The following is a 14,227-nucleotide window of genomic DNA, read 5'->3' as shown; positions in this document are numbered from 1 at the left end:
GCCCCCGTTGTGCGTGCGCACACTTGAGACATGATGTGATATTAGGCAATATATAATAACTTCTGCTGTAAAGAGCTGTGAGCTGCTCCACATGCTACGCCGGCAGTCCTTTGAAGGAACAGACCTCTCACACTCTCCCAGAATGCCAGTGTGCTAAATGTTAACTGTAGTCCTCAGAGCGTGCAGGCCTGAAGGGCGTTTTCCACCTATGAAAGAGGGCATGGAGACATGGAGAAGAGTAACATGTCAGAATGTGGAAGAGGGAGAGGAGGAGGGCTGGTGCTGCTTTAGTGCGTCTCCCTGTGGGGTCAGATGGGACATCTCACTGTGTATAAATAAGCATCATCATCTACAGTTTGGGATTTATAGCCTGGGAGAGCAAAGTTTTTTCTCACTTTGCGGAAGGAATTAGGACACTGAGTGTGTGTGTGTGTGTGTGTGTGTGTGTGTGTGTGTGTCTGTGTGTGTGTGTGAGGGAGAGAGAGGGGGGAGAGAGGGAGACAGAGCAGATGGAAACATTGTAACTCAAGGCAACTCAGGGTGCAGCAGCAGCAGCAGCAGCAGCGTTTCCTTCCCTGGTCTGAAGAGGGGAACTCCTCATCTTCGGCGTCGCTTGCATGCAAATGGGGCCGAGCGGGACACGCTGAAGGCTGGCTTAACACACTCTCTCACACACAACCCAAAGGGAGCTTTTCCTCAGAGCATCATCACTGACAGTTTTCCACAGGGCTCGCACAGGTGACAAGTGCGCCCAACTTCACCGCAACGCGCCCGGAGTGCGCTTTGTCCAGCGGCCGTGTGCGCACGGTGTCACCCGCCTCTCTTGTTTTGACGTGACATTTCACCCGCCGCCGCCGCCGCTGCTGTGTGCATATGTGGCCACAATATGACGCATTTGCGCCTTTAGCTGTTTCTCCAAACGCCGGGGCTTTTTTCATTCTTTTATTCTTGGCGTGTGACGCGTTTTCGGACAAGTTTCCCCCCCCGCGCTGATTGGTATGTTCGTCATGTCCGCCCGGGTTAACTTGCGCCTTTCTCTGTAGAAGTCGCGCACAGAGCGGGGGATCGGCGCAGAAGTTGCTTGGGAATAATACTCACAATAAGAACAATAATCATAACACGAGGAGTGCGGAGCGCAGAGGAGGGAGAAGAAGGAGAAGGTGACGGCTGCGTTCAGGGGGGATGTTGAGCGGCTGAATTTACAACCAGCATCATCAGCATCTGAGGACCCGAAACTGCGGGGGACTGCTGCTGCCGCTCACTCCTCTCCCTCCACACACTTCCAGAAGCCAGCCAGTGAATCCCAGCTCCTGAAGCCACAGCTGCGTAAACTTGGCCAGATCTGGTGACATTGTACCTCCTCTCTCTCCCTGTCTCTCTCTCTCTGTGCGTGTGTTTGAGTGTGTGTGTGTGTGTCTAGCAGCCTGGATGGATATGCGGCTCACCGAGGGAATTTGAAAAGCAAGGGGGGATTACTATCAGTCCCTCTCCTATTATAACCTCAAAATGGATGCCGACGACAGGCTGTGGAGACGCCACTGGATTAGCCACCCTTCCGCTGATCTGCTTGGCATCTGAGCGGCAACGAGCGTTCAAAGTTTGGGGATAATCTAACAAGGCTGAAGGTGCAGGATGCAGTCTGGAGTGAAGACGCTCTCCGCAGGTGGAGGTGCGTCACTCTGCTGCCTGCTGCTCCTCTGGCTCATCTACTCCCATCTGCTCAGAGAGGGTAAGGACACTTAAAGCTGTTTATTACTTTGTCAGCAGCACCATTGTCTCTGAGGACTGCTGCAGATGCACATGGTGCGGTCGGATCATGGGATCCATCCCATAATGTCCAATAAAACATCCCTGCAGGGAGCTGTAATGTGTCTGTGTTCATCAGCAGTCAATTTGTGATGACCTTGTTGTAGTTTAGGGTGTTCTTACAATCTGATTTGGTGTCTCGGTGGTAAAACTGACTATAATCTCGTGTCATCACTGGACATGACACCATTTTTATATTGTGTGGCAGCATTTCAGTATCTCCAGCAGCCTGTGGTGACCATTTTTTCCACAGTAATAACCTTAAAGGACTGTTTCAAAGTTTAAACTGAACAGTGTTTTTGAATAGATGCACCCTTGCTGCCAAACTGCACTCATAATTGTCCTGATTCTGATGCAGCCTCTCATCCCTCATTCCTTCAGGTGAAAAAGCGACACAGTTTGCTTGTTTTAGTTCCTGGTGCAGGCAGGAAAAAAAAAAAAAAGAGGCCGTGCTGCCTTCGGAGCCTGACAGTCTCACTCAGGTTATGTCTATATCCATCCACGCCATGCTTTCCTCTTGAATAATACATCCGCCGTTGCAATTACACCGTCACACTGACATAGGATAGAAAGCAAAAGGATGTTTCCCTCTTGCACTTCATCAGCTCGCCGTCCCTGACAAAACACTTCCGATTCCAGCTCCGTCAAAGGCACAGAGAGAGGAGGCTTAAAGCATTGGAACTTGTTGGGAGATGTTGAACACTAAGTTTACAGATTAGATCTTTTAATCAAGCATTGGCCAGCAGCATAATTACCGCTGTGGAGGAGGGATAGAGCCTACATCAATGTCTTTGGCGGCTCGCCAGGAACAAAAGTAGACACTGATGTGAAAAATGAACTGCCTGTGGACTGAAATGTGCTCCCTTTGCCTCTCATTTGCAGCGTTTTTCTCCCAAAATGCTGCCGTCACCAGCCTCTCATTGCTGCCGCGCCTGAACCGTCTCTCAAGCCTCTGCGTGTTATCTGAGGAGTTACAGCAGCCCTCCCCTTCCCCTCAGCCATTTATTATTGACTCATTTTCGTCTGAAAATGATCTCATTAGCGTGTTATTGTACAAAATCGTTCAATCAATCTCTTGTGAACTTTCCTACCACTGATATTTCTCGAGTAAATAGATTTCTCCTGGGTTCGCTCTGATAGTTTAAACCTGTGGATGCGATTCGAGTTTTGAGTTTTGACATTCTCTGTGTGTCACTCACTCAGTTCTGAGCTGAATTTTAAGAATGAAGCACGTAGAGTTTTTTAATCCCTACTTGTAATCTTCAAATCCTACTAAAATCCTCCTTTGAAACTGGCTGCTTTCACCAGTCACTGCTCTTGTAGGAGTCGTCCTGACCACCGCAGAATTGAGTTTACAGAATATTTTCCCCTTTTTATGACTGCCTGCCACTGATGGAGTCAAAACAAGCATGACTTTCTGTGAGCAGCTCCGTACCACTTCCACCTCCACGGCCCCCGCGAGGGCCTTGGAAGCGGCGACCAGTGTGGTTAAACTGGTGGGCAGAGAGGTGCAGCCTTGTGGTGGTGAGAGGCTGCGTCGCCTCCACCCTCTCTGTAACTCATCTGTCATGGCGGCCGGGACAGGAAATCAAAGCGCAGCAGCCCTGTCCACGCATGCCATTGGGCCAGCGCCCACCACGATGAATGGCCTGTCAGCCGCTTTCAACGTTGCCAGTTTATTCAACGATAAATTTGGATATGTCTGGATTTCCTCACCGGACCACATTCCGGTTCAGTGGTGCAGTCAGAGAGCAGTGGCAACTCCTCCCTGCTTTGTCAACCACCAACCTTTGGGTCGATGTGTGTGTGTTTGTGAAGAGGAGGAGGGGCGGAGCGTTTTTACTCACATTTGTAAGTTGGAGGTGGACAGACAGTTGGCCTTTGCTCCGACTCAGCTCAATGACTTCAAACAGCAGGAATACATTTCAGCTTAAAGTGGGAACATAAAGAAATCCTCCTTCTAAAGTGTAATCAAATGAGTGCATCGTGCATTTCAAAAGAGGAATCCTCACGATCTGTGAGCATCTTTGATGCCAAAGCGGGCCCTCATCGCTGTGCTTCTTCAAGGCACTTTCACCTGTCAATCAAACCTTTTGTATCGTAGTATAACATTTTCTTTTTCTAATTTCCTGTTGGAGAAGTTGAAAGCTTCACAAATAAGTATTTTTACAATAAAATTGGATCAAATAATCATCTGAAAGGATCGTAGTGACGGACTCAGAATTATCACCCTTCTCTGAAGTTCCCTTCAGCTCAGAGCTATTTAACTCAGAGCTAACTTCTCTCGTTGTTTTCAAGCACATTAACCTTTTCTATAACCAATCTCATTTCAAGCAGCAACAGGCGGCCACTGTGCTACCTGTCCAACACCAAATGACAGACAATTCAGAGAAGTTCAGTTAGATCTGGATGTGATGAGGTGGACTCTGGGCACTGGATATGATAAACGGGGTGGAGGAGGGCTGCATTGATTTTGCACTGAAATGACAGTTGACAACAGCAGAGAGGAGAACAGATTTGAAGTTTGGTGGCAACAGCCTGATTGGTTGGCTGATTTAATCGTGGCAAAATCTCTTTAATTGAAAGAGTAATCACCCACAGTGAGCTGATTAATAAGTGAGGAGAGTGAGCGTTGTGAATGAATGAACATCAAGATAGTCTTCCTGCTTCGACTTACGCTGAGCTTCATTAAGCAACTAGCTGTGCTACATCTTGCAGCTAAAGAGCCAGAAAGACCAAACGTAGAGAAAAGGGAAAACTGGACTTAGTGGTCAAAAGAACAACTGCAAACAGATGTTAATATTGCTCCATGCCTCTGAATGTGTAAAGAGGCAATTATTTGCTAACCCATGTTGTGTTTTTAGTGTGATCTGCTGCCCCCAAGTGGCCAATAATTCTTAAATGCAGCTTTAAAGGATAAAAAAAAAATTAATGATGAAAATGTACCCATTGTCTGCTCACCCTCATGCAGATGGAAAGTCGGGTGTTCACAATAAAACAGCGTTACAGCATTCGCCTAAACAACTGAAGTAAATTGGTACTTGTTAAAAAATTAACTGGAAAAAAACAACATATAAAATAACTCCATACAGTTCTTCTTAAGCTCAAATCTTCACCGTAGATGCTAAGCTAAAACTGATATCGCGCACCCCGTGTGAAGTGGGTGCACACGCTCAACGATGTCTCGAGGGTATAAATACTGTCTTTTTGAATCCATTCTGGCATCTCGATTCTTTCAGAGACTTGGATTAACACCAGACGAGCTGTATGGAGACATTTTATATTTATTTTCAGGTCCCCATCTACTTCTGTTGTTAAGAAGAATTCTGCAGCGCTGTTTTGCTGTACGGCTCCAGGAATTTGTTTTATTGACTATGAAACTTCACCTGACATTTGGTGTAGGGGTGAGCAGACAATGACTGAATTTCCATCATTTAAATTCGTGGTAGTTGTCGTTTTGTTTGTATCCTCAGCTATCTCTTCTTATGCCTTCTACCTGCCCTTTCTCTGCTTTTTGCAAACATCACTTTATTTACAATGTGGGAAACCAGAAATATCATGAATATATAATATATAATGTCAATGAGAGCTTTATCCTATGCATGGTGTCATTAGTGCAACAGACAGCAATGCTTTTTAAAAAAATGTTTTGCAGCACATGTCACGTGTCATGGCTGAAGTGTCACTTTGATTTGTTTGAATAATTCAATCAGTGCTTCTCAACACAAATTACAGCGTCCTGCAGCCGGGGAGCAGAAACAACAATCTATCCTGTCATCAGGCTCCGTAGTACAAGCTGTCGATGGGAATGACAGCGCACAGTTTACGAGATAACGTCTACAGGCTGTATCACTAAATTTTCAAGCGAGTCACAGTGGCTTTACAATCAGTACAGAGCTCCATTGATGATGGACTCGCACGGTCAGTTCACTCTTTGTGCTGTGGACTCTGCAATGTGTCTAAATGTCATTCGAGAACCAGACTGATTTTATCCTAAATTATTTCTGATGCTATCACGCTTATTTCCTCCATCTTTAAAAAAATCAGCTCCTGTGCGGGAGACAGCAAGTCTTCACGGTTCACCGGAAAAATGAATCTTCAGCTGGTATTCTCTTTAAACTCAGGGTGCAGGGCCTATCCATCCAAGCATTAAACTCATCAGAGTAGCAGAGAATTACCGACTTTTTGGAGTGAAAAAGATGATTTCCATTCGGGTCTTCTTCAAGGCGGCATTAGGCATGCACAGGGAGGCCCGCTTTGATTATGACCTTGGTTGTAAATTCTAAGCAAATCATCGAGGCCTGCTTCTATAGGCGGCGGAGCTGTAAAAGTGTGAGCATCTTTACGGAGCAAAATGAAAAGAATTTTTACAGCTAAATCAATTTGGCAGCACACAAAGCTCATATTTCATCGCTGCCTGAATATGAATTCTTCCTCGCCGTCAGCTTTGACCTCCCTTGTGGTTGAGTGTAGTGCACCGCTCACTGTATTCCTGCATTGTTATTTTCTCTGCGGAAAGCTCTGGGCTTGAAACTGCTCCATCATTGGCAGAGTGGTGGAAATGATTTGAGTTATGTTCCTTCAGTCTTGTGTCCCGTTCTATTTTATGCCTGATGCCATGATCATGATTTTCTGAGAGGGCTGAATAAGGCTCGAATATTAAAGCCGCACAATTCATGCAATCAGGCAGCAATGTTAGGCACTTGTGAGGTCAAAATAGTCTTGTGATGCTCACCGTTCTCCTGTGCTCGCATTACAGAAGGATCCTAGAGGGCTATCTGAGAGAAATTTGAAGTGAGTCACCGTGTCTTTACAGTCCCCTCCGCATTACATTCAGCGGAGCGACTGTTTGCTTTTGCGAGGCATATTGCACATTCACTCTTTATGCCTCAAGCCTGTGTTCATCCACAACCGATTGTCTGAGTGTACTCCACATTGTAATATCTCTGCAGCCCAGACTGTGCTGCGTCACTGCAACACAAATCTATCATAAGCCACCATCATCATGTGTACTGTATGAGACATGTCGCAGACCGGACCTAAATTACAGTGTCAGTCCTAGCAGGGGGATGTATGTAAGGGGAATATTTTCTATTTTAAAGCAGCCCTTGGCAATGTCACACAATGGCAGCGCTGAAAGTTAGAGAGTGGTAAAAAAAAAAAATTAACTGCAAGGACCTCGAAGTCTTGTAAAGTGAAAGTCCTCTCCTGCTTTCCAGTGAGAAAGGAAACAATCTAACACTGTTAAGACCGGCTTTCTCCCGAGGGAGCGCCATCCTACTGCTGCTCCGGAAAGTTTCAATTTGTCATTCCCTGTGGGTGGAGCAGTGCACACACCTGACACGAGAATTAAATATGGGCAAATACAACACATCTCCGGAGTCTCAGCTGGCAGGGGTGCGGTGCCTTTTCTCTCTTATTCCCTGCAGCCCCACTGGGTGCTCGTGATTGCACAAAAAAATCCCACTTGGTGCAGCTTTAAACATCCCCATGTACGAACACAATGCAGGTTCACATTTATGAATATGAAGAGCTTTTGAGAGCAGAAACTCCGACCTGTGTTGTCATCAGGATATAAGAGCCGGAACAATAAAAGGTGGACTGACTGTGGGCCAGCACTGTGCATATTTTACAGCTTGCAGAAAAATGAGCTTCATCCTGTAATAGCATAAGAAACCCCTCATCTCCAGAAGTCACCGTGGCTGCTTCCCTCCACCAGCGTCCCTGATTCATTTCTGTCAGCGTCAGATTAAATTGCATACTTAGGAACCATTACAGGTCCTCCGACTTTAGCAGAGAGTTGTTCACTTGCATAAATATTGATCGGACTGCTGTAGAGTATTCAAATAGCAGGTGAAATCAAGCGCTGGTATTCCCTTTTAAAGCCAGCACATTAATATAAAGCGCATGTTTCGCTCCACTGCTCCGCTGCCCTACTTGTTTAGCAGCAGAGGATCATGGCGGTGTCAGGAAGCGTATAGCACGAGGTCAGTCAAACATCTGCCTCTCTCACCTGCTGTCCCATTACACGCCACCTACTGCGCTGCGCGCGTCAAATGGTGTTAAGGTAATGAGATGCACTTGGCTGTGGCCGCCTTGACTAGCATATGCTCAGCTGAATAAGATTTCTGTTTGATGTCGTCCTGAGTTGTTAATAACAGACAGAGCTGTGAGATCAGGATGGGCGCGGTGGGGAGATTAAATCTGAGCACTGCAATCAAAATGAGAGTAGCAGTGGAGGGAAAATTAACATTCTGATAATCGATTTAGTTGATGTTTGTATTCTTATCAGGGCTGAAACAAGTGGTCCATAAGTCCATCAGAAAAATAATGAGGAACTTTTTTGATGATTCATATCTTGTTAGGGTCATTGTTCAAGCAGAAATACCACATTCGCTGCTTGTAGTTTCTAAATCATTAAGACTTGCTGTTTTGTTTGTCAAATCTGCTAGTGAACTGAATATTTTTGGGGTTTCGAGTGTTGGCGGGACAAAACAGGCATTTTAATATCGTCACCTTTGGTTTTGTTGATGTTCATTTTTCACAGTTTTTGACATTTAAACGCAAGGGAGATTAATCATTTAATTGAGAAAATTAGAGCCAGATTAATTATAATGATCTAATCTACAGAAGCCCTAAACTGTCAGACATATTATTTCTTTTGATTTCCTGTGATAACGAATTAAATTTTAATTGTTTTCTCGAGATCATGAGGTATTAGTGTTATTATCAGTGATTACAAAATGTTGTTTTACTGAACTAACAGGATCATTTTCTCCAGATCTCGAGGAAATGAGCTTTGTTTTCCCAAGATAACAAATAGCACAAAAAGCCAATTTCTACATAATGTTGCTTTAAAGATACAAGTTTTCAACACATAACATTGTTATAACGTAATGAGTTTTGTTCGTAGTCAGCAGCTACATTACGTACAATCACACATTGTTACAAACTGTGGGGGGTGCCAAATCACACAAAATGCCAATTTCTACATAATGTTGCTTTAACCCGTTATCATGAGAAAACAAAAGGTCATTCCCTCTCATTACTTATAGCCTAATGTTTATTAGATGTTACTGTTATTCTCTGATAATGACATTAATAACTTATGATCTCGAGAAAACAGAGGAAATAATATGTTCGACCGTTCAGGGCTTCTGTAATAATCTCATTTTAAAGCTCTCTTCCTTTTTCTGTAAGCTTTGCTCATCAAAGCGTTCCAGTCTGATCCAGCGAACCCTAATCATGTATTGGCTGCATATTTGTAGCATTAACTCATTTGACACCTCAGAATAGCTGTATAAGACTCCTTCTGCTCTGTGTGTGGGTGTCTTTCAGACAAAAAAGTCATCCAAGTTCAAATACGAATTTCAGATCTCAGAGCCTGAAGTCCTGCTGTTGGACGTCAGTAGATGAAAACATAACAAGTGTAGGAGTGTCAGTGGTCGTATTACTGTCAACATGGTGTCCTTGCAGAGCCGTATTGTGCCTGAAATGAAGAGGGAATGGTCTGACAGAAAAGTCAGATGCAAAAAAAAATCTGATGTTGGCTAAAGCAAAGAAGTCCATGACAGAGACAGGAGGCGGTCAAGGAGATGTGACAGTCAAGACAAGAATACATTTCATTATAGACATATTCAAACTCCGAGTTCATTCAGATGAAGGCATTACAATTAGGCATCTTTGTTAGAAGATATATTGTTTGAGAAATAATTTTGACATATGTCATTTATCACATGACAAAATAATAGACTCATAATGTAACTACACTCTTTTCAGAGAGCAAAGAAGACAGTTCATTCTTCAGAAGAGTCAGACACTGTAATTAGGATGTGAAACAAACATTAAAATGTCATAAATAAATCAAATAAAACCGTCACCCAAAACAACAAATACAAAGGACTCTCAGCCTCTGTTCACAAAAAAATGCCTGTAAACCCAACAGGCGATGCTGAGGTCAGCAAAAATGATCAAGGTCGTGCACATGTATCGATAAGTCCTTAATATAAGAGATGCGATAATGACGACAAGGCGATAATGTAATTATAACGACTGGCCTTATAACCATTTTTCAAAGTCAACAAGTGCTAAGAAGATATATAAAGCACCGAAGGACAGGAATAAATGGAACAGCATAATAGGTCTCTTTTAAATCACTCAGGCCTCTGTTTGTACAAGTGGCTTTTGCAGGAGGCTCATTCTTTGGTTTATTCTCTTCAGCTGTGAGGATTTGCTGCCATAAATTGAACATTTTTTTGATTTGGACTGTTGGTCGCACTAAAGAAATAATTTTTCACTGTTTGTCATTTGATATTTGGTTCAGGTGGGAGGTTATCGATCTGGTTGCAGCCCGAAACATAAGGCTTTGTAAGAGAAAAACATAAATCTGAGCAGCATTTGTTCACTGCATGACATAAGACTTGAGGAGATATGATAGCGAGAGCTCATTACATGTTAAAATGTGATAACAGCAGCAAGTACAAATCAATTTCGACTGATTACCTGCAACATTAATATTTATAACATCTCAACACAATGTTTTAAATCTTCCATAAAAGATCCGTTGAATTCATATCTGAATTGATGCATGTTAATATGATTGTCATGCTCTCTAAACTGGCTCTATGTTGGCAGCCCCGTTTTCATCCTTGAGAGCAGCACTTCTATGGAGACAGGAACATACAATGGAATGAAGATAATCACTCAGACTTATTATTGTGTGCCAGTGTAGTGATTAGAGTCTGATTGGCTCTCTCAGGGAAAACCGGTTAGATTCAATGCCAGGAAGTTAAAGCCAAGCCAGCACCGAGCGGCTCTGCGCTATAGCTGCTTCTTTATGGGAAATAATACCAAATACAATACATATTGTCATGAATAATTAACTACACTAGCTTTACAAGAAGTGGAATTTTTAATAAATATGGTTGAGTTTGCAGACGAGCTCTTTGCAATAAAACATTGCAAGACCTCACTTCCATCTTTAGCAGCCCGCAAGTAATTACAATCTATAAAGGGGAGATTGTTTTAATATGGAAATGGAATCCTTGTCATAGTTCATTCAGTGCAGCCTGTCATATAATTTTATGGCAAATTCCCAGAGGAGAAGCAGAGCAGCTCCCAGTCTGGTTTCACTTGTATGGGAGCGGTGCAGAGTGTGTGTCTCATGTGTTTGTCTCTTAAATCTGATAAAAGTGTTTTATCAGTTTGTACTAACTACTGATGTGTGTGTGCGCAGTCTTAATTAAAGGCACAAACAAGAAGAAAGATAAGCCAGAATGAAGTGAAATGATAAGTGCAAATGTCTGAATAAGGAACAATAAGCAGCTGGAATAGATTGCGAGATGTTAACAGCAGACATGATAATTGTGGCTTTCTTTATTCACTGTATGTTGCCAAGGTCTGCCAGTGTAATGTATCCAGGGTTGAATAAGCTCATCATGCCCACCGGTTCTCAATCCTGCAGTGACGCACGTTGAATCAGGGGAACATTGTGAGAGCGAGTGTGGACTCCTGGCAGCCTATTTCAGGCGGAGATATTAAGATATTTGTGCTCCTGTACTTTGGTGATCTGCAGTGTGTCTGATCAAAGCGCCGATATGTAGAGCACAGACACGTCTTTGCTTTAAGCTGTGTGTGTTTGAACCCCTGTCTGTGTGTGTGTGTGTGTGTGTGTGTGTATGTGTGTGTGTGCACTTGTACTGTATAATGTTATGATTCAGTGATAAGGTCATCAGGCTGCCAGTCAGTGCTGAGAGCCAGTCTCTGTGCTCCGTGTCGGCTTCCTGTGGCCCTCTAGATGTCGTTCCTGACAGGATCCAGAGCTTGGACGGCGACGTGGCGCCATCCTTCACTCGGCACGCTCCACGCCGCCGCAGTGTATGCGCATTCCATCATGTGAAATAGAGACGAGGCCGAGTGTCTTCGTGCTGCTGAGTGACAGGAACCCCCTGTCATATGAATTAACTCCTGTATGTATGATGGAGCTCTGGCTGCGGAGCTTAGGGCACTTTACAAAGTACCCCCACCCACACAACCACACACGACTCTCCACTTCAACTGCTCCCTCCGCCGCACTATCCTTCAGGCTTATTGCATGAAGCCCATTCATCTGTTCAGTGTTGAAACATGGCAGAGAGCACTGATATGTGATGGCACCTCTGTCCTCCGAGCGCCCACCAAGTATACAGGGAGTCGCCTCAGCAAAAAGAGAGCGGAGGGTGGGCGTAGTGGTGGGTGGTGGGTGGGGGAGGGTGGTGAGTGAGGGCTGATGCTATGAAATGAAATGTGCATAGCAGCTCTTTGTAGAGATGATTTTATGACTCCCAAGACGGGTCCAGGTAATAATTTGATGAACAAAATACACCAATCTTTTCAGGCTAAATCACAAAGTGTGGCTGCCAAGATTTGGTGTTGAGGGAAAGATACTTCAATTAAAGTGTTAAACCTGGCCAGCAGGGACCCTATACTGTATGCTGCAGTTTTGAGGTGAAGTAGTTTGAGGAAAACTCACGAGCCTTGACAATGAAAAAGGGCTCATCTTGTGGAGATAAAGGCTGCATTATCAGAAAAGAGGAAAAACAGGGCCCCGAAAGAGTGTCACGTGACTTAAGATAATTTTATTTATTGATTTGTAAAGGATCCACAACTAAAGTTGAACTTTTTATCCTTTTGGAAATTCTTTGGAAAGTCTGAGTCAGTTGTAAATCAAAAATATTACAACTTTTTCGGTCAAAGAAAGATTTAACAACAAAGTGCTTCACATCATCACAACAATAGAGAATATAAATATACCAAGATGCAAGTGACACACTCACCTCATGGCAAGGATTTGTTTAACAGAGCTATACTGGAAGGTATAAAGGATCTGCAAACCTTATATTCACCATAGAGAGGGTTTGATACATCACTGAGGATTGTCCGGCCTTTAACTGCCACTCTGGCTTTACAAAGCCGCGACATACTGTGTTGTCGTTGAACTGCAATCTTGCTAGACATATTAACAATCTCATTGAGTTTGTTCTTATTAACTATATCAATATCAGCTAAAGTGTTTTTGGATAAACAATAATTTAATTTCTTGCTAGTTAGATGAAAACTAACTGATGCAATTCCTTCTGTCCATTTCATTTCTTGGCCAGGTTATAATGTTGTTTTTTATCAAAATACTACAAACACACTGACACACAATGAATGAGGATTTAACCTGCCAACGTTCACATTCAAGTCTGCAGTATATATACTGGTACCTGGAATTCAGTACCAGTAGCAATAACAAAATTCTAATATGATTTGTTGGAGGAAGCTGTTCAAAGACCTCAACCGGGACAAAATGAAGAAACTGATGAAATACAAGAACAGTATTGGACTATGAAAATAAAAATAACTGTCAAAAGGAGCATTAACAACAAACAGTAGAGGGCAGCAATTCACTAATGCAGCGCCTAGTCTGCCTGATCCAAAGAAGAAGAAGGTGCACCGGCACTGTCTGTTGAGATGTTGTCACTACAGCGGTTCTTGCATGCTGTAATATTTCCCTATAAATGCTATGTAATAATGTACTATTGGTTTCATACAACGGGTTCAGGCACTAGTTACGCTAGTAAAAATGCTAAGCTAACATCAACCAAGACAGTGAAAAAAGACAAGTTATCTCCAACAAAATGTAGCTAATCAATTGCGTAAAGATACTGATGAAAATGTTGATACCTCATCAATCATGTGTGAAGGTTCAACTCTACAAATACAAGCGCAGCACTGGTGCTAATGTCAGCTGCAGCTGCTGCAGGGGACCAAGCTGTTGTGCAGTCAAACGCGGAACAATTTTCAGCCTTTAGATACCTTCAATGTTTTACTAGGTGTTTCCTCGGGTCAAATAGATTTCCCTGGTCAGCTTTCTGTTTGTACAGTAAGTGTTGCCCTTCCTCACTGTGACGCTCTTTCTCTTCCTCTAAACTTTATGCTGAAGATGTGCTCTCAAGTACTTAAAATTGGCACCATTTATTTAATGTATTCAGTAGCACCAATGTAATTTGGTCAGTACCCTTGAAAGTACCAAGTCCAGTACCCAACCCTAGTGCACAGAGACTTGGAATTATTGGCTGGGGAGGGACACCGGGACCCAAAGTTAATTTTTGCCCCAGTGCCCACAAATGGGTTGATCCATCCTTGGCCAGGAGACATTTTGTTACTATAAGGAAGGAAGGTCACAAGGTCAGCACGATGAGAAGAAATCTGGAATAATTCCAAGACGTCTTGCTCCGAAACTTCGTCGCCTTAGAAACTTGGAAGTCTCAGTACCTGCTGAGGTAATTTTATGAGTCATTTGTGTTGATCAACAACCCTTTCAACCTTTGCCATTATTACAGCCATTTCATGCTATCGAGCAGTTAGCGTCTCACTTAATGAACCTTTGAGGGTGTTA

At 43.4% G+C, this 14,227-nt stretch overlaps 1 protein-coding gene across 4 annotated transcripts in view; it reads left to right on the top strand.

The window, feature by feature from the left end:
- Positions 1–485: 485 nt before the first annotated feature.
- tafa5l (TAFA chemokine like family member 5, like) overlaps positions 486–14,227 on the top strand; it is a 59,416-nt gene continuing 45,674 nt past the window's right edge. The window contains exon 1 of one of the 4 annotated variants that reach the window (XR_014623596.1): positions 486–1,729. Coding sequence is in view for 2 of the 4 variants with exons in the window: in XM_084367327.1 (XP_084223453.1) it covers positions 1,633–1,729 (97 nt within the window). In the remaining 2 variants the exon portion in view is untranslated. The remainder of the gene's footprint in view (positions 1,730–14,227) is intronic. The other 3 variants (XR_014623597.1, XM_084367327.1, XM_084367326.1) reach the window with 3 other exon arrangements.

Source organism: Pagrus pagrus (assembly GCF_965226575.1).
Source record: "Pagrus pagrus genome assembly, chromosome: 11".
Taxonomy (NCBI): Eukaryota; Metazoa; Chordata; class Actinopteri; order Spariformes; family Sparidae; genus Pagrus; species Pagrus pagrus.
The sequence above is the reverse complement of the archived record's forward strand: the minus strand, read 5'-3'. Positions and strand labels throughout refer to the sequence as shown.